Source organism: Nomascus leucogenys, chromosome 5 (genome assembly GCF_006542625.1).
Source record: "Nomascus leucogenys isolate Asia chromosome 5, Asia_NLE_v1, whole genome shotgun sequence".
Classification (NCBI taxonomy): domain Eukaryota; kingdom Metazoa; phylum Chordata; class Mammalia; order Primates; family Hylobatidae; genus Nomascus; species Nomascus leucogenys.
In genome coordinates this window covers 10,368,425-10,391,064 of record NC_044385.1, presented here as the reverse complement: position 1 = coordinate 10,391,064, position 22,640 = coordinate 10,368,425, and the positions used below count along the sequence as shown (strand labels likewise).

At 37.4% G+C, this 22,640-nt stretch overlaps 1 protein-coding gene across 6 annotated transcripts in view; it reads left to right on the top strand.

The window, feature by feature from the left end:
* Positions 1-22,640, top strand: part of RYR2 (ryanodine receptor 2) — a 787,631-nt gene that overhangs the window by 745,388 nt on the left and 19,603 nt on the right. For all 6 annotated transcript variants that reach the window (XM_030812625.1, XM_030812626.1, XM_030812624.1 and 3 more), the window contains 7 exons: positions 447-665; positions 2,150-2,280; positions 3,580-3,622; positions 6,257-6,390; positions 10,105-10,165; positions 14,371-14,517; positions 17,139-17,273. In XM_030812625.1, coding sequence (XP_030668485.1) covers positions 447-665; positions 2,150-2,280; positions 3,580-3,622; positions 6,257-6,390; positions 10,105-10,165; positions 14,371-14,517; positions 17,139-17,273 — 870 coding nt within the window. The remainder of the gene's footprint in view (positions 1-446; positions 666-2,149; positions 2,281-3,579; positions 3,623-6,256; positions 6,391-10,104; positions 10,166-14,370; positions 14,518-17,138; positions 17,274-22,640) is intronic.

The window sequence follows — 22,640 nt, the reverse complement described above, 5'->3', positions numbered from 1 at the left end:
TGTTATCTAGGAAGGCAAGATAGATTTGTTCCCGAGAAGTGAGAAATGCCTCAACTGAAGGGCATGTGATTTAGCAGAGGGCTTACCCACAGTATTCCCAGCCTAATTTAGCTGAATATCTTACGTGTGACTATGTCTGGGTGTGGTATACCTGTATTACATTACATTCTTTTGTAATTGAGAAGAGAGCTTAGCCATCTAATTTTTTAGCGTGCATTGGAATCCTCAGAATTTTTGGTTGAATAAGAATGAATTTTAAAAGTATGTTCATTACTTGCCTTTGGTTTTTGAAAAGCTATCGTTTTTAGCCTTTGCTATTAGTCCTTTCATTATGCAGTGACTTCACATCCAACTATTTGCTAAAAAGGCTATATTTCTTTTGTCTTTTGCTTGCAATATCATCTCAGATGCAGCAAACTGACTCTACTTTAAATGCTTTGAATCAGGTCTCCACTTCTTCTGTGGTTGAAGGAAAGGAGCTCCCCACTAGAAGTTCAAGTGAAAATGCCAAAGTGACCAGCCTGGACAGCAGCTCCCATAGAATCATCGCAGTTCACTATGTACTAGAGGAGAGCAGCGGCTACATGGAGCCCACGTTGCGTATCTTAGCTATTCTGCACACGGTCATTTCTTTCTTCTGCATCATTGGATACTACTGCTTGAAAGTAAGATAGTAAGGCACCGAGGTACCCGTGTGTGTGTGTGTGTGTGTGTGTGTGTGTGTGTGTTGCAGGCTGGACTTCTGGGGAAGCAGATTCTGAGCTGGAAATTTTGTGCACAAAGTTTCTGAGGGAATGCTCCATGAATCAACATGCATGGGGCAAATGGAGGAAGCAGGATGGGACAGAGGGGAAAGCTGGGCTACTGTAGACACAGCAGGTGCAGTCTCCAAAGCTGGGATGCCCCTTCAGGGCTGTCCTGGCCTGGGGCATTGGATCCTGGCCTTTTTATGTCTACATTGACTAGTCTGCCCTGGGAAGGGGCTATGGCCATGAGGTGTCTTCAAGTAGCTTTCTTTCATGTACTCATAATTATTCACATAGGGAATTTCACCTATAACTTGGCCCTACAGAAGTGGGCTCACCCACCCACTATGTCTCATGGTAACGCAGTGATACTTGGTGTATTAAGACTTATAGAAATCCATTGTATCGATCCTAGGAGTCATTTTATTGTTTTATTATGAGGGAAGTCTCTATTGCTATTCTTGGCAGAAATGCCTCATGATTTGTCACACTTCACTCGGAAAATAATGCAGCTTTATCCCTAGAGGCCTGCCAAGGGAACAATATAATTTGGCGAATAGAACCCAAGATAATCTCTCTGAGTGCTCAGGGCTGCCCATTACCTGTGCAAACCTCTTTATCTTTTCCTAGCAAGGCGCTTCTTTACTGTAATGCCTTTATTTCACTTTCACTGTCCTCTGCCTCTGGTTGTAAATCTTGCAGAAGACGTTTGAAAAACCAGGGCTCAGAGTAAAAGACTAGAATGTAAAGAGTTATTCAGGAACTCCTTTCCTCCCTTTTATTCTGTTTTATGGGAGTGCATATTCTTGGCCATTTCCAGAATATCTGTGTCTATCTGCTATCCGTGCCTTGTGTAAAGTCTGTCCATGTAAAAAGAGAATCATTATGTTCTGAGATATTTTGACAAACTGACAAAGATTTTTGCTGATGTTGAAATTAAAATTTATCTCAAAATAGTATGTGGTAATGCTGAGCATGAAATTATTAAAGAGGTTTCTCAAATAAAACTGCACTTTAATAGCATGCATTTGGGAACATTGCTGCAATTGCTAAATTTTATTTCGTTCACTCATGTTGAGAGATATATGTAAAAAGAAAATGATTTTACATAATCTTTTCATCTTTGAAGTTTAAAAATGATTTCATTAGTGTAATTATCTATAAGCCCCTATGTGTTTAAAAACATATCCATATATGTAATATCTATTCTGTCTTCTGTTTTCCCAAAACCTTCTAGATGCTTCTTCCTGCTTGAAAATAGCCGATTCATTTTCATTCCATTTTTACCTTTCTAGAAGTACACAGGAAATATTTCTTTCCAAAAGCTGTTTTGTAAAGATAGTGACCACAAGATATGCCAGTAAATCTAAACTAATTTTAACATATTTATTTTTCCTGTGTAGGTCCCATTGGTTATTTTTAAGCGAGAAAAGGAAGTGGCACGGAAATTGGAATTTGATGGGCTTTATATTACAGAACAGCCTTCAGAAGATGATATTAAGGGCCAGTGGGATAGACTCGTAATCAACACACAGTGAGTAAATAATTATGTGAGACTTTCTGCACTCAAAAATTTCCAGACATGAAAATACTTGGTTGGAGTTCCCGCAGATTTGTCAAAAGTTTAGCAGGGGTGAATAATAGTTATGTATTCAGCCAAGAAAAATCTGACTCAGCGCCGTCCAACTCCTAATGGATGTCCTCAATTTTTGTCCTCTGAGTTCTGAATTCCTTAATCAAAAATGGCTTAGAGTTCATTTCCATAGCACTGATGGAACTTCACATCCATTACTCAGCGTTCGGGGATGTGTGTAGCAGGAAGTGCATGACCTGCAGGCAGGGTTATCTCATCCAAAAGCGGAGGAAGCAAAAATTATTCATTAACGAAAAAGTTGTAGATTAAAGGAAAATACATTGAATTTTACACCTTGAATATATCTGAGTTATCAACTTTCAGTACCATCAAGCACCCTAGCATGAAACTAACTAACTAAATATTAGGACACAGTATAAAATGTAAGACAGAAAAACAAATGCTTTTTCTATCCAATAAACATTTAGCCCTGTGAGATCAAGATCCAAACTACTAGCTGCTGTTCTGAGTATAAATCTATCACGAAAGTATAATTTTTCACTGTAAAAAGAATTAGTAGTGCAATAGTTGTAATAGTTTATATTTACTATTCGAGTGAAATCTTTTTTAAATTGTGATTAGTTTTGCTAACTAAAAAGTTATTTACTAACGGGTTCTGAGTTGTCAAATGGAGATTATTTATACATGATACATGTTTATTCTAAATGCTAAATGTTTTATTTAGCAATTCTACCATTAATACTAATTTCTAAGTCAGTCAGTCCCTTTAGGTAAACTCTCTATGTATTAGCGAAGACGCTAGAGTTGTGCTCTGGTGCTATGCTCGAAGTTTCTTTAAGGATAACTGGTGGGAAGGAGATTTTTTTCTTCATGGGAAAAACAATGACAGGTTTCTAGATACTTTAATTTTTTAAGGCAATTGATAAACAGGTCTATGTACTGATATGTTATAAACAAATAAATATAACAATGCTACCTAATAAATATGCTCATACTCTTCTCCATTAAAGTATCAGCTTATAATCTTTTGTATATATTTACATGTTAATATTTAAAATAATATTCAAATACCTATGATGCAGGAAATTATGTGATGTTAACCAAATTCATTTTAAGTTTACATGGATGGCAGGATATATGTTTACATATTATTTTAAGTATGCCATAAATCCCAAATGATATGTTATTATTTGACATTAAAAATAATACTATTTACTTCTATGCTTTTCTATATTTTAGGTCATTTCCCAACAACTACTGGGACAAATTTGTTAAAAGAAAGGTAATATTACTTGGAATCCTCTATATTTTTCTTAAAGCACAGTTTAGATTTTAATTTGATGTGATTCAGATGTAGAATAAGATATTGAGGTATAATTGAGGTATAATTTATCTGCCTATTAATGTCTCCTTTTTTTTTTTTTAAATTTTTGAGACGGAGTCTCACTCTGTCACCCAGGCTGGAATGCAGTGGCATGATCTTGGTTCACTGCAACCTCAGCTGCCCAGGTTCAAGCGATTCTCCTGCCTCAGCCTCCCAAGTGGCTGGGATTCCAGGCGCCCACCACCACACCCGGCTAATTTTTGTATTTTTAGTCGAGACAGGGTTTCGCCATGTTGACCTGGCTGGTCTCTGACTCCTGACCTAGGGTGATCCGCCCGCCTTGACCTACCAAAGTGCTGGGATTAAAGGCGTGAGCCACCACATCCGTCAAATATGAATTTCAAGAATAGCACATAATGGCCGGGCGCGATGGCTCACGCCTGTATATATATATATATATATACACACACAGGTATATATATATAGGTGCACATATGTGTACCCATATATATGGAATACACACACGTGTGTACATACGTATGTGTGCATATGTATATGTATATATGTTTATACATATATAAATGTGTATATATACATGTACATGTACATATATACATATATTATGTATATGTACTTTTTTTTTTACTTTGTTAGAAGCAATGTGTTCGATTTTTGCATGGAGGAGGTGCAAGGGTTTTGTTCCCTCGTGACCTGGCATCTTGAGTAGCACTGCGCCAGTGCATCTGAGCACACCCAAATTAGGCAAAAGCTTTGAAAGAATAATTTTAAAATGATTTTAAATAGATAATTTGAACATTTTATTCCTATTATTTAATAGAATAAGGAAGAAGCTTCTAAATTATTAAAGCAAGAGATTTTGCTTTAATGAAGAAAACTCTATATTTGTAGTCAAATAAATAGATAAACCATAATGGCAGCTAATCCTGTTCCTGGCTTTCCCGCTACAGTACCTAATTTGTCCTGCAGGGAATGTGAGGACACAGTCCAGAGAGAATCCCCCTGGCTCAAATCAGCCTGACCCATTTTTAGCACTGTGAGAATAATGCAAAACAAATGGTTTTAATTAACCTAAGTAGTTCATGTTCATAGGCTCTTTTGATTTCTTTTAAATTACCTGATTGTATACACTCAGAAAAAGCCAGTTTTTATATCTGTTAATCCCTTCTTTTCATCAGTATATTTCCTTCTTCACTCACTTCAATCTTGTATTGTCACATTCTGTCTCCTTTTCTAATCTTTTCTCCCGTATAGCGGACTCCTTTTTTCCTTTTTTGCTACCAGTGATCTCTCCTCCTGCTTGTCTTTAATTGCTTTTCCTGTTCCCTCCACTTTCTTTTTTTGTTTTTGAGACAGAGTCTCACTCTGTTGCCCAGGCTGGAGTGCAGTGGCATGATTTCAGCTCACTGCAACCTCCACCTCCCGGGTTCAAGTGATTCTCCTACCTCAGTCTCCCAAGTAGCTGGAATTACAGGCATCTACCACCACGCCCGGGTAATTTTTGTATATTTAGTAAAGACAACGTCTCACCATGTTGGCCAAGTTGTCTCGAACTCCTGACCTCAAATGATCCACCCACCTTGGCCTCCCAAATTGCTGGGATTATAGGAGTGAGCCACCACTCCTGGCCTCCATTTTCATTACTGTGTGAGACTCAGGAGGTATATGAACCAGAGGCCGAGAAGAGCTGTATCCTAGAGTTGGACATAGTGAGCTCACAGGGGAGCTGTGAGCACATCCAAGCACTGCTCTAAAAACATGACAAATGGGCAAAGCCAGGCAGATGGGACAGAAGAGAAATAAGCAAGGAAGCTGAAGCAGATTGTTAAGAATTATTCTAATGATAGAATAATGGAATCTATACTAGATGATAATTAAAATGAGGATGGTGACAAGGTTGCAGGCCCTGGTGTTACTGAAGAATTGCTGGGGTCAGGGTACTCAGGGGAGTGGGGTGGAAAGATGAGCATTGTGGCCAGAGAGTTGAAGGGTTGAAATCGAGACCATGGAAGGATGCCACCCCTGTGATGTGCCCCCTATTGGCATGCAGAGGTCTATGCAGAAGATCATTGGCTGGGGAGTCAGGCATGGCCTGGTTGCTTCCTGGACCCATCTCTTGCTGAGTTTAGCAACCTTAGGCACATTACATGAAGTTTTCTAAGGTACAGTTTCTTCATCTGCAGAATATCAATAACATGAAACCTACATATTGTGACAGTCACATGGAATGAAGCATAATTTCTGACACAAAGTATTAATTTAGTAAAGGTCATTCTCATTCCATTTCCCTCCATTTCTTATGCTTTTATTTCAGCTCATCTTCTTCTCTGGTATGTCTCCCTCTCTTGAATGAGAGAGAAATCTTGTTCCTCAGATAGGTATTATGTAAAATGCTGTGAATTTGTTTAGACCTTAAGCAGTGTGATCACAGGAGATGAACCATAAACTTGATTTTAAGTGATTGTTAGGGCAAATATACAGTAAGTATAAAAATAATTAGATGTTTTATGCACACACATAGATGATATTATTTAATGGTTGAAGCCAACAAAATGCTTTTTCTCATACCCCAAGGTTATGGATAAGTATGGAGAGTTCTACGGCCGAGACAGAATCAGTGAATTACTTGGCATGGACAAGGCAGCTCTGGACTTCAGTGATGCCAGAGAAAAGAAGAAGCCAAAGAAGGACAGCTCCCTATCAGCCGTGTAAGTGTTACTTCGGCTCTATCCTACAGACTTAGATTGAAAGGGGAAAACATTAATACATTTCTAAACTTGTGCATTGATTTCCTTTCCTTCAATGTCAGAAGAATAGATACATGAGGAAAATAGAATGTACATAAAGTCTACTTTTACACTTCTTGGTATTTGGAACTCTGGAATGATTGGATTTTTTTTCTATCAATTTTTGGAGGTGCTTTTGAATATTTACAAGAGAACAGAAAGAGTATTCATGTTTTTTACTTAATTTGCCTTTTCTGTCTTTAAATGAGCCTTAAATCTAAGTAAAACACATGCAAAAACTCAATATATGGCTGTTTTCTGGTAATTCCTGTTTGAAAAAATGTTAATTTTCTTATTTTTGGAAAAGGGAACTATGTAGCCCTTTTATTTAAAATGTTCAGAGGAACTCATATTACTTTATTACAATTATTGTATTTTTTTGAATAGCAAAGGCTTAGTGTGTCAGAAATATATATGCCGTCATATTATTACTTGTAAAATTTACTTCAAAATGAAACACTCTTTATATACTGCTTTCATGGAATAATATGTTTCTAAACCAGTTGAGTTGAATGCACTGAATTTAAATGTCACACACACACACATATATAGTGTGAGTGTACAGATATATACATACATACATTTAGCAAATTTGATCAACTGAATCTCTGGAATAAAAGTAAAACATGCTTTTAAAAACGTAATTGCTTAGTCACTTAATGATTTTGGAAGAAACACAATACTTTCTCTTAACATGAGTAGGGATGTGATGGTTACTTTGAAAACATATTTATGGTTCTGTGAAACAGTATTATTTTCTTAATCAATCTGTTAGCTAGCATTAAAAAGATAGTTTAGCTGGCCTATCTCATTGGTCATATTGTTTTTGTCTATCTGAAAACTTATTAGAGCTACTTGGGTCTTTAAGGGGAACTTGTTTTTGAACTTACTGAAAACAACTTAGATCAGCAAATATGAATTAAGGTCCAAAATATTACTTGAGTACTCTAGGAAAACAAATGTATATTTAAAAAGGTTGTACCACTGCATGTAACATGAAACACAGATGGGCAATCCTTAGGACCTGTGTCCCTTATGTTAGAATATCATATGAAACAAGAACTACGGTGTGAGGCTGAGCATCCCACAAACATTTTCAGATCCTTAATAAGCAATATAGAATTAAATAGTTTTACTGAGTTAGTTATGCATTTTCTGTGGTCATATTTGTGACTCTAAAAAAAAGTCTGAAAAAAATAAAAGGGAAGTTTAGACTGTTTTTCTACTATGAAGAAATAGTTTTAAATTGGCATAGTTTTCTACCATTATACATAGTAAGTGTTTGTAAGTTTGACCCCTAGCAAATTACCAAGAAGTTCATATGTCATTTAACACCTTGACATATGGAGAATAAAATTAGAAGAAGAAAGTTCTGGTAAATAATGTACAACTAGGAAAAAGATTTACATGTAATGTCTCTTTACTAAAGCATTTAGGAAGGTCAGGTTTTAAAAGATTATCCAATTTCTATATGAACGCTATCTTAATGTGAACATTCAAATACAAGGATGATTTATATATTTATTTATCAAACACTTAAGGCTTGGTATGTGCACCTTTAAATAAGTGGCCAGCTCCATTCCTGGGGGTGGAACAGCTGCTGGCAGTCTAGAAGGCTGCATGTGTCTTCATTTGTGTCCTCACTGGGGAAGAAAGGAGCTCATGTCTCAAAACATCTAGCAAAACTCAGCTTCCTGATTATAGTTTACCCTTGACTGGAGCTTTGGCGTCCCCCCGCCCCCAACCAGGAAGGCCGTGTTCTGATTGGCTTAGCTCAGCCATGGCCCTCCCCCAGAGGTGGGGTCAGCCTCATTGAAACATCATGGCTACCACTTAAGGGTGAGAAATGAGTGCTGTGTGCTGCTGTGTGATACTGATGGTATACTGTCACACTAATGTATGCTAGAGATGGAAAATAACTCATAAGAATAATTTTTAAAATAAAATAAGAAACCACCATAGGAAATTCATACATCCTGATATAAGCCATTATTTTGTTTTAGATTGCTTTAATGTAAAATAATTATGCTCCCATGCAAACTACTCCATTTTTCCCCCCAACTCTTCCTTTTTTTATTTAAGAAAAAAATTCTTATATTGAAACCTGTTGTAAATATTTGTGGCACTTTTTTTAAAGGCTCCTGTGATAATAAAATTAATTATAGTTCAAAGATGATGATAACTTTATTTAAGGAAAAAAAAATTTTTTTAATCCTGGAGTAAGTTAAATGAGCCTTAACCCTTAGTGAAAAAAATCTCCTAAAAAGTCACCTTCGATTTGCAACTACTTAGCATTTATAATTTAAGATGAGCCTAATTAAAAGAAATGATTAAAGAAGTCAATAAAGACTAAAACATTAAGTCTAGAGAAACCCTTTAGAAAATAATATTGCCATTATGTTATATTGCATTATTTCATATCAATTACTTAGAGCTGGAATATTGGAAAGGCTGGCAAAGTTATAATTTCTAGCCTATGAATCAGTGGCAAGTTCTGAAAAAATGAAGATTAACACATATATTTTAATATACGTGTTTGTAATCTGCAAAGATCACAAATATTTACTTTAGGATTTATTTATTCAACATATGCGTATTCAGACATTCAGTGTGTGAGATATTGTTCATGGAGCTAGGGAGTTCACAGACAAGTGAGAGAGGTGTATAACCACATACATGCATATACCAGCACCCACAACTGTAGGACAATGTGGGAAATAATTAATAATAAAAAGAATTGTCTACAAAATGCTATGAGAACTGAGGGGAAGGGCTAAATTCCTGCCTGGATGGAAAAGGAAACAGAGAAGGTGCATTTTCTGGAAATGAAGTAAAAACAATTTAAAAGCCCTTTCATTTATAAAATAAGGTAGTTGTAAAATAAATATGTATATTTATGCTAGCTTTCATTATTTGAATCAAACATTATTCTGTTGGAATGCAATTGCAAGTGCATGTGAAAGTGAGGAAATGTTTGATGTGTACATATGTTGGCCAATTTAGTACAGTTTCAAGGAATAAATGTTATATGTAGCTGGGCGCAATGGTGCACGCCTGTAATCCCAGCACTTTGGGAGGCCAAAGCGGACAGATCCCCTGAGATCAGGAGTTCAAGACCAGCCTGGCCAACATGATGAAACCCCCATCTCTACAAAAAAAAAAATTCGCCGGGAGTGGTAGCGCATGCCTGTAATCCCAGCTACTTGGGAGGCTGAGGCACGAGAATTGCTTGAACCTGGGAGGCAGAGATTGCAGTGAGCCAAGATTGCACCATTGCATTCTAGTCTGGGCGAATGAGTGCAACTCTGTCTGTCTCAAAAAAAAAAATGTTAATACTGAATGTAGGAAAGGAAAAGGTGAAAAAGAAAGGACTATTTTTAAATAACGTAAGACGAAGGTGATGGTGTTTTGTTTTCCAAGATCCTCTAAGAATACATCATGAAACTCTAGGATACAGTGTCAGAGGTGGCTCTCAGCTCCTCCCTTGGCATCTGTGATAGAACTAGTTTCCCGAGAAGGTGTCCAAGTCTTGTCCCATTGAATGTGAAGGCCGCCAGGCTCTCGCAAGCCTATGAGTCTTTGGTTAATGTGCGTAACTACGCATGTTTTTTGTTTTTTGGTTTTTTGTCATTGCAGACTGAACTCCATTGATGTGAAGTATCAGATGTGGAAACTAGGAGTCGTTTTCACTGACAACGTAAGCCTACTTCATTATCACAAAAGAAAATGCATTCTGATTAGATAAGTCTGTGGGAGTTCTGCGCATGGAAGGATGGTTATTTAGAAAATGTTTCAAATACCAATTCATTTCATACAGACCAGATCTGGAGAGAGACCCACAGAATGATATGATTAACCAGCCCGTCTCTCATTCAATTTCTTTCAATAGCTGAAACATTAAAATGAAAATATATGAAAAACTGAGATGCAGATTTGTGAGTATGTTCATTAAGGTTTTAATTGGACAATGGCATACTTCAGTTTTATAGATGTTAAAAAGAAACTCCTAAATAATTTTAAAAGAACAAACATTAATTATAGGTTTTCCCCAAATTAAGTACATTAACTTACGGAATTTTATTTATTTTTTTTATTCTCCTTTTACCAAAGAGCCTTTGGAGACTAAATATAGGGCCCTAATATATATCCAAATAAAATAGAAAAAAATTACCTATTACTAAAAACCGCCAGGTGTCTCAAGATTTCACTCTTTGATTTTAGCACTGACTTTTATAGTTAACATTAGTTCCATTCTCCTATTTAGAAGCTTTTGATAGCCCCCAAATTCTCCTGCCTCTATCCTTACCCCTTTCCTCATCCAGCCATGGGCCCAGAACTCTGGGTGTCTTAGGAGCATTCTCTAAGAGTTCAAAATCAGGTCTTCCAAGTATCTTTCAGAACCATAAACTATTAATACACTATCTTACAGCTAATTTCTCATCCAGATGGGAGCAACTTCCCTGAATAACAAGAGGGCAACCTCAACTTTGGCTCTAGTTGGCATTTTCCATTCAAGTGGCCAGTCCATCTTAAGTTCTGCCTGCGAAGCTCAATCTTCCATGCCACAATATTTGCACAGCCCACTTTTGCCCAGATGCAGCTTCTGCCCAGATGCAGCTTATCCGTAATATTCATCTTGCTATGTAGTTTTTTCGTCCTCTAGATAACGTGGGCATGGATAGATCCAGGACGGAGTCTTTCTTCAGACAGCGTTCTGCTACCTTAGTAGGCTTTTATCCACCTGCAGTTTCATGGCTTCTGTTTGGCCAATCACCTCTCAACATGTATTCATTCTTCACTATTACTGTATCTCTCTGAAACATAGCCAGGGTTACCAGATGAAATTCAGAATTCCTAGTTAAATGTAGATTTTAGATAAGCAGAAAATAATATTTAGCATAAGTATGTCCCAAATTACTTCATGGGATATACCTAAACTAAAAATCATTTATTCTTTCTCTCTCATTCAAATTTTACTGTGCAGCAAGCACATGTGTAAATCACACATGCACCTTTGTCCCAGCTTGTCATTTAGGTCCTTACTCATATTATGCCCATGAATTTTCCTTTTCCTCAGTCTTTGCATTTTTTTTTTTTTTTTTTTTTTTTTGAGACAGAGTCTTGCACTGTCGCCCAGGCTGGAGTGCGGTGGCACGCTCTCTGCTCACTGCAAGCTCCGCCTCCTGGGTTCACACCATTCACCTGCCTCAGCCTCCCGAGTAGCTGGGACTACAGGCACCCGCCACCACGCCTGGCTAATTTTTTGTACTTTTAGTAGAGACGGGGTTTCACCGTGTTAGCCAGGATGGTCTTGATCTCGTGACCTCGTGATCCGACCGCCTTGGCCTCCCAAAGTGCTGGGATTACAGGTGTGAGCCTCCGCGCCCAGTCTTGCATTTCTTAGTGCCTCATTAGATTAGCTCCATCTGAATGTCCCATGGCAAATTTTCATCTTCCTTCTCCTCTGCTCCTCCCCACCAAATCCAGTCTTCGGTCTACAATTTTCTCTTTTAGTATTTTTGTTCTTCTTACTAACTAAGCTTAAATTATTCATATGGACTCCTCCTCTTCTTTCTCCCTCCAATGCATGTATTTGATTATTTGCTGAATCTTGATCCTGTTTGTGTCCTCTGTAATTCTCCCTTCTATTTTTACCACTGTCACTGCTTTTTTGGCTCTGGTAACCTCACCCTGGGGTTTGTCCAGTAGTCTTCTAATTTAATGGCTGTGCCACTTACAGTGTTTTTAGACAATAGCTTAACTGGAGCAAGCTCACTTCCTCATATATAAATTGGGGCTAAACATGCCTATTCATCAGAGATCTTGCTAAAATAAAAAAAGAGACCATGTGTGCAAATATATTGAACATTGACCAGCACTTAGTAGGTGCTAAAGAAATTTTCCTAAAATGCCGTTTTTCACAAACCATTATCCTTCTCATGATACTTCAGTGGCACTCAAGTTCCCGTGGGGTACACAGATGTCCTTTAACTTGCCCTCAAGCCTCTCCAACACTGTCACACTTTTCCAACTTGGTCTTGCAAAACAGGAACCCACCACTCAAACCAAATTTTCCTTCCCAAGCAAACTCTGTTTAGTCTTACCTCAGTGTGCTTTTTAAAAATGCTATTTTCTTTTCTGCCACTTGACCTCTAGCTTCAGTTCCACATGGTCCTTGAAATCCCTTTACTAGCTCAGCCCCCTCTTTTTATTCTCTGTGAAAGATTAAGATACCTTACAGTCAAAATGAAGGTGTCCGCCACTTCCCCAAATGGGTAGCTTCTGACTCCACTAGCAAAACGTCCCTTATGGAGCAGAGACTGTAGTCCCATAAGTAAGAGCAGCCACCCTATTTTTATTCCGCATTAGTCCTGGCCCTCCCCCAAAGGTATACTCATTTTCCAGCCTATGTGAATAATCAACATTAATTATAATCCAGGAGACTTCTACAACAGTACCAATAGTATTATTAGGTGTATTACAGCTTTCAGTGACGTCACATGGTGTTTGGGTTTCTCCTAGACTTTACTGTGGCTCATGCTTGGTTAATAAAACACTTCATATAATTTCATAACTAGTAAGTCTCAGCAAACACTGATTTAGTGAGTGAATAAATGAAAAGCAAAGAAGGGAAGAAAAGGAGGGAGAGAGAGCAACTGGTTCTTTGGTTGGCTGTAGAGCAAGGGTTCTTCTCTACTGGGGAACAGTTTTGTCTGCTAATGATGTCTGGCAATGTCTGGAGACATTTTTGCTTGTCATGATTCGAGGGAGAGGTGGGGTCAGTGCTATTGGCATCTAGTTGATGCTGCTTGCCATCCTACCATGCACAGAACAGCACCCATAATCAAGGATTATCTGAACCAAAATATCAATAGCACTGGGTTGAGAAAGCCTGCTGCGGAGTGGAAGTCAATAAATGTTTCTCTGTCGGAGGATAAATAACAACGATAATTCCTAAAACACTTTAAAACTGGTTTAAAGGAGAACGACACTGACCTTTTCGGAACAAATTAAGTAAAAATAAAATACACAAAGAACAAACTGATACAGCTAACTAGAATTGTAAAAATGTATAGTAAGCCAGGCGCAGTGGCTCACGCCTGTAATCCCAGCACTTTGGGAGGCCGAGGCGGGTGGATCACGAGGTCAGGAGATCATCCTGGCTAACACAGTGAAACCCCATCTCTACTAAAAATACAAAAAAATTAGCCGGGCGTGGTGGTGGGCGCCTGTAGTCCCAGCTACTCGGGAGGCTGAGGCAGGAGAATGGCATAAACCTGGGAGGCGGAGCTTGCCGTGAGCCGAGATCATGCCACTGCACTCCAGCCTGGGCGACAGAGCTAGACTCTGTCTCAAAAAAAAAAAAAAAAAAAAAGTATAGTGTACGAAGATGAAGTAAATGGAGTAATTATAAAAGAGTGAAATCAGAGTTGCTTTTTAATTTTATTTTTTTAATTGACATATTCATGGGGTACCTAGTGATATTTTGATAAATATAATGTAATCAGATCAGGGTAATTAGTATATGCATTATTTTTAACATTTATCACTTCTTTGTGTTGGGAACATTTAATATCCTCCTTCTAGCTATTTGAAACTGTATATTATTGTGACCTGCCGTCATCCTACAGCAGTATAGAACCCCAGAACTTATTTTTCTATCTAGCTATAACTTTGTATCTTTTAACAAATCTCTCCCTATTCCTACCTCTCCTTTTTCTCCCCAATCTCTAGTGTCCTCTCTCCTACTTTTTACTTCCATGAGATTAACTTTTTAAGATTCCACCTGTGAGTGAGAACATGTAGAGTTTAACTTTTGTTCCTGGCTGATTTTGCTTAACCCATAACAACAGTCATGCGTTCTGTTTTCTGACATATTTTCCCCCCGTTTTGTCTTAACAGTCCTTCCTCTACCTCGCCTGGTATATGACTATGTCTGTTCTTGGACACTATAACAACTTTTTTTTTGCCGCCCACCTTCTCGACATTGCTATGGGATTCAAGACATTAAGAACCATCTTGTCCTCAGTAACTCACAATGGCAAACAGGTAAACAGTTTATCTTTTCTCCCCCTTGCAGAAAATAAAAAAGCAACAAATAAAGCAAGGAAAATAAAACCACCCCTCAAATGCCAATGTACAGTTTTAAAGATTTTTTTGAAGGGAGGGTCTGCACCTGTTCTAAGCTGCAGGGATTAGTTGGAGGGTCTCTTAGGCCTATCCTCAAGCCTTGGCTTGACTTTGGATAAATTAATTGAAAATGATAAAAGTACATACCTTACCAGACTTTTGTGAAAATGAAATAAAAACAAATGTATATGCCTTAACACAGCCCCTGGCACATATTAAGCCCTCAGCAACTTAGTTACTGTTTTGTTCCTAGTATAGTATTTGCTCCACTTGCTATTATGGAGAACCAAAATAGGTTACGGAATCCTGACGCACTCATTGTATTAACTGTAAAATATGAGATGCTGCATTTTAATGTAGTATTTTTAAACTGGATATTCACGTACTCTTCTTTTAAATTGAGCAAAAAAGATAATGTTTCATATTTGACAAGGTCATGCTGACTCGGAAGAAAACTGGTCTAGGTCCAGAAAATGCACTTATGTTCTAATGGAACCTGTTTTTAATGTTAAAACTTTCCATTATCATGAAGCATATTGCAGAAGTATGCATTTATTCGTTCATTTGCTATTTTTCAAGTGTCCACTGGGTGGTAACATATTCTGTGTTAGTTATTTGGATTAACAGAATCCTTCATTTCCAGAGTCTTGTAGCCCAGCACATTTTAAAATAATTGCCTCTCTAAAAGCTTTGAACTGGGTCCACAGTTAAGTCCACATTATCATTAGTTTTCTAAATTTCAGCACATGATTCTTACATATGTCACTTTAGGTTCTGAGTATGACTATGATGTGCACGGCAAGTCATGGGTCTAGTGACAAAAAGTCTGTTTATCTGTCAGTCAATAAGATGTGTTTGAGCTCCCAGTATATGTAGTAAAGAACTGGAGATGCCAAATGTATGTGTGTTTCTACATAAAAGGTCTGGCACCACTTTCAATTTCTGAGCTTTGTGGCGTTTATTTCTTTTTGAGGTATCAAATTTTCTTTGTTTGTTTTTAAGACAGAGTCTTGCTCTGTCACCCAGGCTGGAGTACAGTGGCGTAATCTCGGCTCACTGCAACCTCCGCCTCCTAAGTTCAAGTGATTCTCCCGCCTCAGCCTCCTGCATAGCTGGAATTATAGGCGCATGCCACCATGCCCGGCTAATTTTTGTATTTTTAGTAGAGACGGGGTTTCACCATGTTGGCCAGGCTGGTCTCGAACTTCTGACCTCAGGTGATCTGCCTGCCTCGGCCTCCCAGAGTGCTGGGATTACAGGCATGAGCCACCCCACCTGGCCTCAAATTTTCATTTGTAGAAATATGTAGAGCTTTATAGTCCTAACAGGTAAAACATGCAGAAATTCACAGTAGCCTTGTACTTCATTTATAGAAATGAATGAAACCCTCTGTTAAGATAAGATGTTTTCTCCAGATAATTATAAAGTGATTTTGTAAAGACTTAATCAGCATAAGCAGTTGCAGTCAAGACCATAAAGATGTGCTGTAATCAGAGAAAGTACACATAAAGATAAAGCATGTTCGTATGGTAGAATGTCTGTGATGAAACCGGGAATACATTTTCACCAACTTGGTGAAAAGCCCCATTTTTAGCATATACATATTCTATCAAAAATACTCTACAATTCTATCATATACGTATAGCTATCCAAAAATTAAAGTATAATTTGGAATTAAAAACAGATTACATAGAGCTGAAAGACCTTTCAAACGGAGACATTTAATTATAGATTGAGAAAAATAGCCTTCAAAATAGTGTTGGTCATTAGCTGTGGTGTTTTTCACTTTGGTCATTGTTTACAAAGCAAGATTTATCAGTTTTAAAAAATATTTATATTATACATTATTACTAGTTGTGTGTCCCCAGATTTCAGGGGCAATACAAATTTCTATTTAGTTTAGGATATGATTGATTGAAAATTAAAAAATAATTTACAGTCATAACAAAAACAAAATGCGTTTTATTAGGAATGTAATTTATAGAAAATAGCCCTCATAAAACGAAGAAAGGGCCGGGCCTGGTGGCTCATGCCTGTAATCCTAGCACTTTGAGAGTCCGAGGCGGGCAGATAGCCTAAGGTTGGGAGTTCGAGACCAGCCTGATGAACATGGAGAAACCCCATCTCTACTAAAAATACAAAATTAGCTGGGCGTGGTGGTGCACGCCTGTAATCTCCGCTACTCGAGAGGCCGAGGCAGGAGAATCACTTGAAACCGGGAGGCAGAGATTGCAGTGAGCCAAGATTGTGCCACTGTACTCCAGCTTGGCGACAGAGACTCTGTCTCAAAAAAAAAAAAAAAAAAAACCAAAATAATAAAATAAAACAAAATAAAGTCTGACAACTTGATAAAGAGAATACGAAAATAAATGTCTGCATGAGTGGGCTAAGAAAGGTGAGAAATAAGTTATGGATCCCATTAGCTTATAGTAAACATGGCTGTATTCTCACTAGAGCACTCCCCACCCACGTAGATGTCACATGTGTCAATTGTATGTCCTGCATTTCTAATACCTGTTCCTTGTCACATTGTTTTCCAGCTCGTATTAACCGTTGGCTTATTAGCTGTTGTTGTATACCTATACACTGTGGTGGCATTCAATTTTTTCCGAAAATTCTACAATAAAAGTGAAGATGGTGATACACCAGACATGAAATGTGATGATATGCTAACAGTAAGTTCATAACCTTTGATCTCATGTAAACAAAAATGTCTCCTGCTTCTGCAGTCTAAGTAAGTGTGTATTTATTCTGTAACAGTACAAAATAGAAAATAGTCTAAACAAAGAAAAAGTTGCATGGCTCTTTAAAGAGTCAGCAGTTTTCAATTTTAGCAGAACATAAAGGAGCATTTCTGTCAATTTTCAATATGTGCTGCACAGCCTAATAATTAGAATTGCTGAGTAATGTACTTAGAACTCGAAGGAGTAATGTCATTGCTTAAGCCTGTTGTTCATATATCCCAGGACAACAGGTAAAATTATTTCCCAGAGAACATTTGGAAGCCTCAGTTTTTTGTTCTCACCTTAATGACCTTAACTGAAATTACTAAATTTCAAAAATATATCTCTTCATAGAACTACTGGTTTTTGCTTTTATATTGAGTATCTTGGCTTAAATGTCTTTTTTGGTCTTGGTTTTCAAAAATCAACAGCTGTTAAAGCTTTCATATTGCTTTATATCACTGTTCTACAACCTGTCTCTCTAATATTGGCAAATGAGAAGTTATCATACATGAGATCTTAGATCGGAAAGGAGAACATGAGACAAAATAGGTATCACTAGCTGGAAAGAGATGTATCCTTCAGTAAGCCCCTCACGAAAATACCTACATCATTTGTGTTGGGGATGTAGGTAAAGAGGCTGATATAATGATACATAAATTACTCTAGAAAAAATAGCCCGAAAGATTGATGAGAATGACCAGTATTACAAAGAATAACAACTAAGATAATTTTATACTAAAGAATGACAAATCAGTGGGACAGAGTAGTTCAGAAACAGATGCAAATACTCATGGAAATTAAAAGATGATAAAGATCTTTTGAAGTAATGAAATGAAAAATAATTTAATAAATGACATTAGTACCGTGGGCAAGCTGTTTGGGGGGAAATGATAAAAATGGATGCCAACCTTGCTTTTAAATAAAAATAAATTCTGAATTGAGCATATTTTAATGCAATAAGAAGGAATAATCACAAGACAGAATTTGATGCCTTAAATAGTAGTAATACTCATTTTTACATGGAGAAAGGTCTGAGTATGAGGTAAAACTCAGGATCTATGAAAGCATAAACATTATTTGAAAAAAGAGCAACTATAAATAAAAGTTTACCATAAAGGCAAATGGTAAACTGGGAAAGATATATTTAACACCATAACAAAGGGCCATTTTCCTTAATCTACCAAGTCCTTATCACATCAATAAGAAATAAGCCAATAGAAAAACGAGTAAGTCACATGACCAGACAATTCACGGTAAAATTAATTCAGTGGGCTTGCAGATTTGAAAAGATGCTCAGCCTCTGTAAAAGTGAAAGAAATGCAAATTAAAACAATGAAAAAAACACTTTTTACCTATCAGGTTTGCAAAGTATTCACGTTTGTTAAAACCCACAGTTGGTGAACTGATGGGAAAAATCAGCATTTTCATGACTCTGGCTGGGAATTTGAATTGACAACAATTTTAGAGAAGTTTTGTGATACCTATCAAATTTTTAAGTATATATATCCTTTGACCTATTAATTCCACTGCTAGTAATTTACCTAAAGGTTTACTCACAAACAAGCCTCTGTAAGTTCAAGGACATTAGCTGCCCTCACAAGCTAGAAATAATCTAAATGATCATTAGTAGTGTCCTGATTAAGTCAGTTATGATAAATCCATAACAAGTATGCATCTGTTTGAAAATGAGACAAATTCATATATACAGATATGGAGAGATACACAAATTACATTTTAATTACATTTAATTTAAAAAAACGAGATCTTGATCAGTAGGATAAGATCGTAATTGTGTGAAATTATATATGCACAATAATTCATATTTTTGATATGCTAGAATATGCATAAGATTTTTCTGGAGGGATTTATTCATAGGACACTGTGAACAAGGATTCCTACAGGGATAGGACCATAGATCACAGGGGAAAGAAACTTGTTTGCTTTTCATTTTATAGACTTTACTCCTGTCTGGATTATTGATACTATTTCTTTTTACCATAGGTATTTTTTTATTTTTAAAAGCCTATTTCTTTTTACCATAGGTATTTTTTTTATTTTTAAAAGCCTAAGACAGTTTTTTCCCCACCATGTTATAAAAGATAATCTGCCTTCAGTTCTTCCCAAAATTAGTATAACTACATGCAGTGACTGTTTCCTGGCAGGGAGGAGAGAACAGAACATGCAAGTGGCTGACCTGAGGGAATTAAAGGACAGAGGTTGAGGGAAGCTCTGCTGAAACTTGATGTTACATTTTGATCCATGGCCTGTTCTTGAGCCATTTATTTATAGCCCGAATCTCTTATTTGTGTAAAGTTTTTCTGTATTTAAATTTTATCATAAATGATCATTAATATAGAATTGCCCATCCTTCCTCCCCTTTAAACAAATATTCTTTATTTACTAATTTAGAGATCTTCAGATGAGATTGTCACTCTTTAGCTTTTCAATGTTAGGCGTTTTGTTCTCTTCTCAACTTTCTTTTTAATAAAAAAATCTTGAGAATAAATAACCCTCAAATGAATTGCAGGTTATTTAAAAATTGGGGATACATAACAGCTTGCTGGCATAAAAATACTCTTCTTAGGTGAAGATTAAATTTTTAAAGGCTTAGAACTTCAAAAAGGGATGCTTTTGATGGAGAATGCAGGGTGGAAAAAAGCTTTCAACTCATCAGTCCATACACAGTTGACAGCAGAGCAAATAATATTGTTCATGTGAAAATCATCTGTAATTTTCAATATTTCCTGTCACGATTGCCACTCTGAGGTGCTTCACATGTGACTTTGTGATTTCCACATGCCAGTGACCTACTTGGAGGACATGGAGTGTCAGAGCTTAAAGGACTCTGATGTTCATGGTTGTTCATCCATAAACTTAATTCCTCAACTGGAAGAAAATGCCATCCCAGTTACAAATCCACAGTCTTGTAATGTAGATTTTTTTATTTGTCAGGTGCTTGTATAGCACTTGGCTATAAATGATATTGTGCCACGCATTGTCTCAAGAGCTTTACAAATATTAACTCAGCAGTCTCCTAATAACTTTCTGCTGTAGGTTGGCACTGCTGTCATTCCCATTTTACAGATGAGGAAACTGAGCTACCAAGAGTTTGAGTAACTTGTCATAAGTCACACAGTTAGGAAGAGGTGACACTCTTCAACCAGTACTCTAAGTTACACTACCTCACAGATAGTAACTTCATTAATGCTTCTGTTATTAATTTTAGTGATATTTTTATACCAGGCACTTGTTAAGGATAAGGCTTGAGTAAGTACAGTCCCTGCCCTCATGGAATTTGCATGGTAAGCACCTTTCCAGAAATTCTGCTAAGCTCATTCATTTTTCTACGATCTTCCAAGAAAAGAATGCCCCAGAAATTCCAGAAGTTTTGGGAAACCTTGTGGATCAGTATTCCTATTGCATACAGAACATTTAATATACTATACAAAAATAGTGGATTCAACATCACTGCTCAAATATTGCAATTGAGAAGTTGCTTTAGGTGGCTACTAGACAGGGAAATAAAAATAACTTTTTAATGTCGCATCGTACCACAGAGTGGAAGATATTGATACGGACATAGATCAAGTGCCTTAATACTCGAGATCCATTTTAGTCATCATAAGTTGTCATGACTGAGATACAATACTTACTTACCTTTGCTGGTCTTCTTCTCTGATTAATTGCTGGACAAATAATTCATGCACCTTGCCTGGAGCCTCCTCCCTGACTGCGTTTCTATCACTCCCTGATTTGGCCCACCTGCCCACTTCTTAAAACCATCTCCTGTCCTTCCTTTTGCTGCTTTTCTCGCACCACAAAGCAGAGAAAAATTTTTAAGTTGTTGTTTTTTTTTTTTTAACTTACAGCAACTGTAAGAAAACTGGATTCAATGCAATAAGACTGACCCGTTACTAGTGACGACTCTCCATCAGAGTCACTAACATGCAACACTTTACCTCCTCCTCCCACACCTATTCATTCATTCCAGGCCTAGGGCTGAAGATGTGTCAAGGATCCTTCATCTCCTCTTCCACGCGCTGCCTTTAATATCAGCCGTGCTCAGAGCCTCTCTACCCTGTGACCCTGAAGGCAGGAGGGGAGTGGGAGGCCAGGAAAGGCTACAAGGCACAAGGGAGGTGCAGAAGGTAGCAGTAGCAGGTACATTGCCTGCGGTGACTTCCAGGAAATTCAGTTCTATTCTAGGACAAATGCCCGACAAAATTTATAAATCTCAATATCTACCAGCCTCATGGCAGAAAGTTTACTTAGGTTATGTATTCCTAAAGGGTATGATGCTCAGAGAATTGCTAAAAATTAATACAAAAATAGGAATGATTTCAGATAATGACATTCAGTGACCTGTGTCAGGTAGTGAGAACAATATGTGACTTTAGATCTTCCTTTTGTACCACAGGGAGACCCCAGCAACATCCTGGTCTCTCCTTTTATTATGCAGTCATCATAGTTGACCCCATTCAAGTTGTAATCATCGGATCCTTAAACGACTACATTTTGAACCTCACTCTCAGTATGCATTTCCATTACTTTTGTTAATTTTGCTTAGGAAGACAACTGCCTTCACCTGGTTGCTTTTGCCCAGTTTCATGGGGGCATGAATACAGAAGACAGAGAAACTTGGTTCCAGTGAGGAAATACAGCCTGTTGATGTTCTGAACTATGGACTTAACTAGAGCCTAGATTTTCTTCAGTTTGAGGGATTTCTGTCCCCATGAGTAAGACTATTTTATGACCAGCTCTGTTGTAGGTTTTTATATCTCTACACGTAACAATAAACTTACTGCCTTGTGTTTGACTGGGGTGAGTATATGTCTTAGATGTTTCTTCCCTGCAAGAGAAAACCCAATTCCAAGACACAAGCCACTTTTTCATCCCTGGCTCATTCACAATGACGTGCTGCTGCCAATCAGTCAAACCAGACAGGAGTCTGTGTAGCATTACACAAGCTCATATCCCAGTGATTGTCCCTAAAAACTCCCACCTGGGAACGGAGGCCACATTACCTAGACTGACATTCCAATTGTAGTGTCCAAACACTTGCTTTTAATTTGCTTCTTACTAGTACTTGTGCAGGGGCTTCTTTAAAAAGCCAATAAAATTTAAAATATAACTGATCACTTACAGTAGTGCGCTTTCAAAGTAGAGGCTTATTAAAACCAGCCTGCCAGCAAGAAAGCAGCACAGAATAGGAAACAAAGATTTAATTTCTTTAATTTAGTTCTCGAAAGATGATCCTTTCTTTCTTTATGACAGTCTCTTGAACATTTCCTTTCACAGGGCGATGTCTGTATTCTC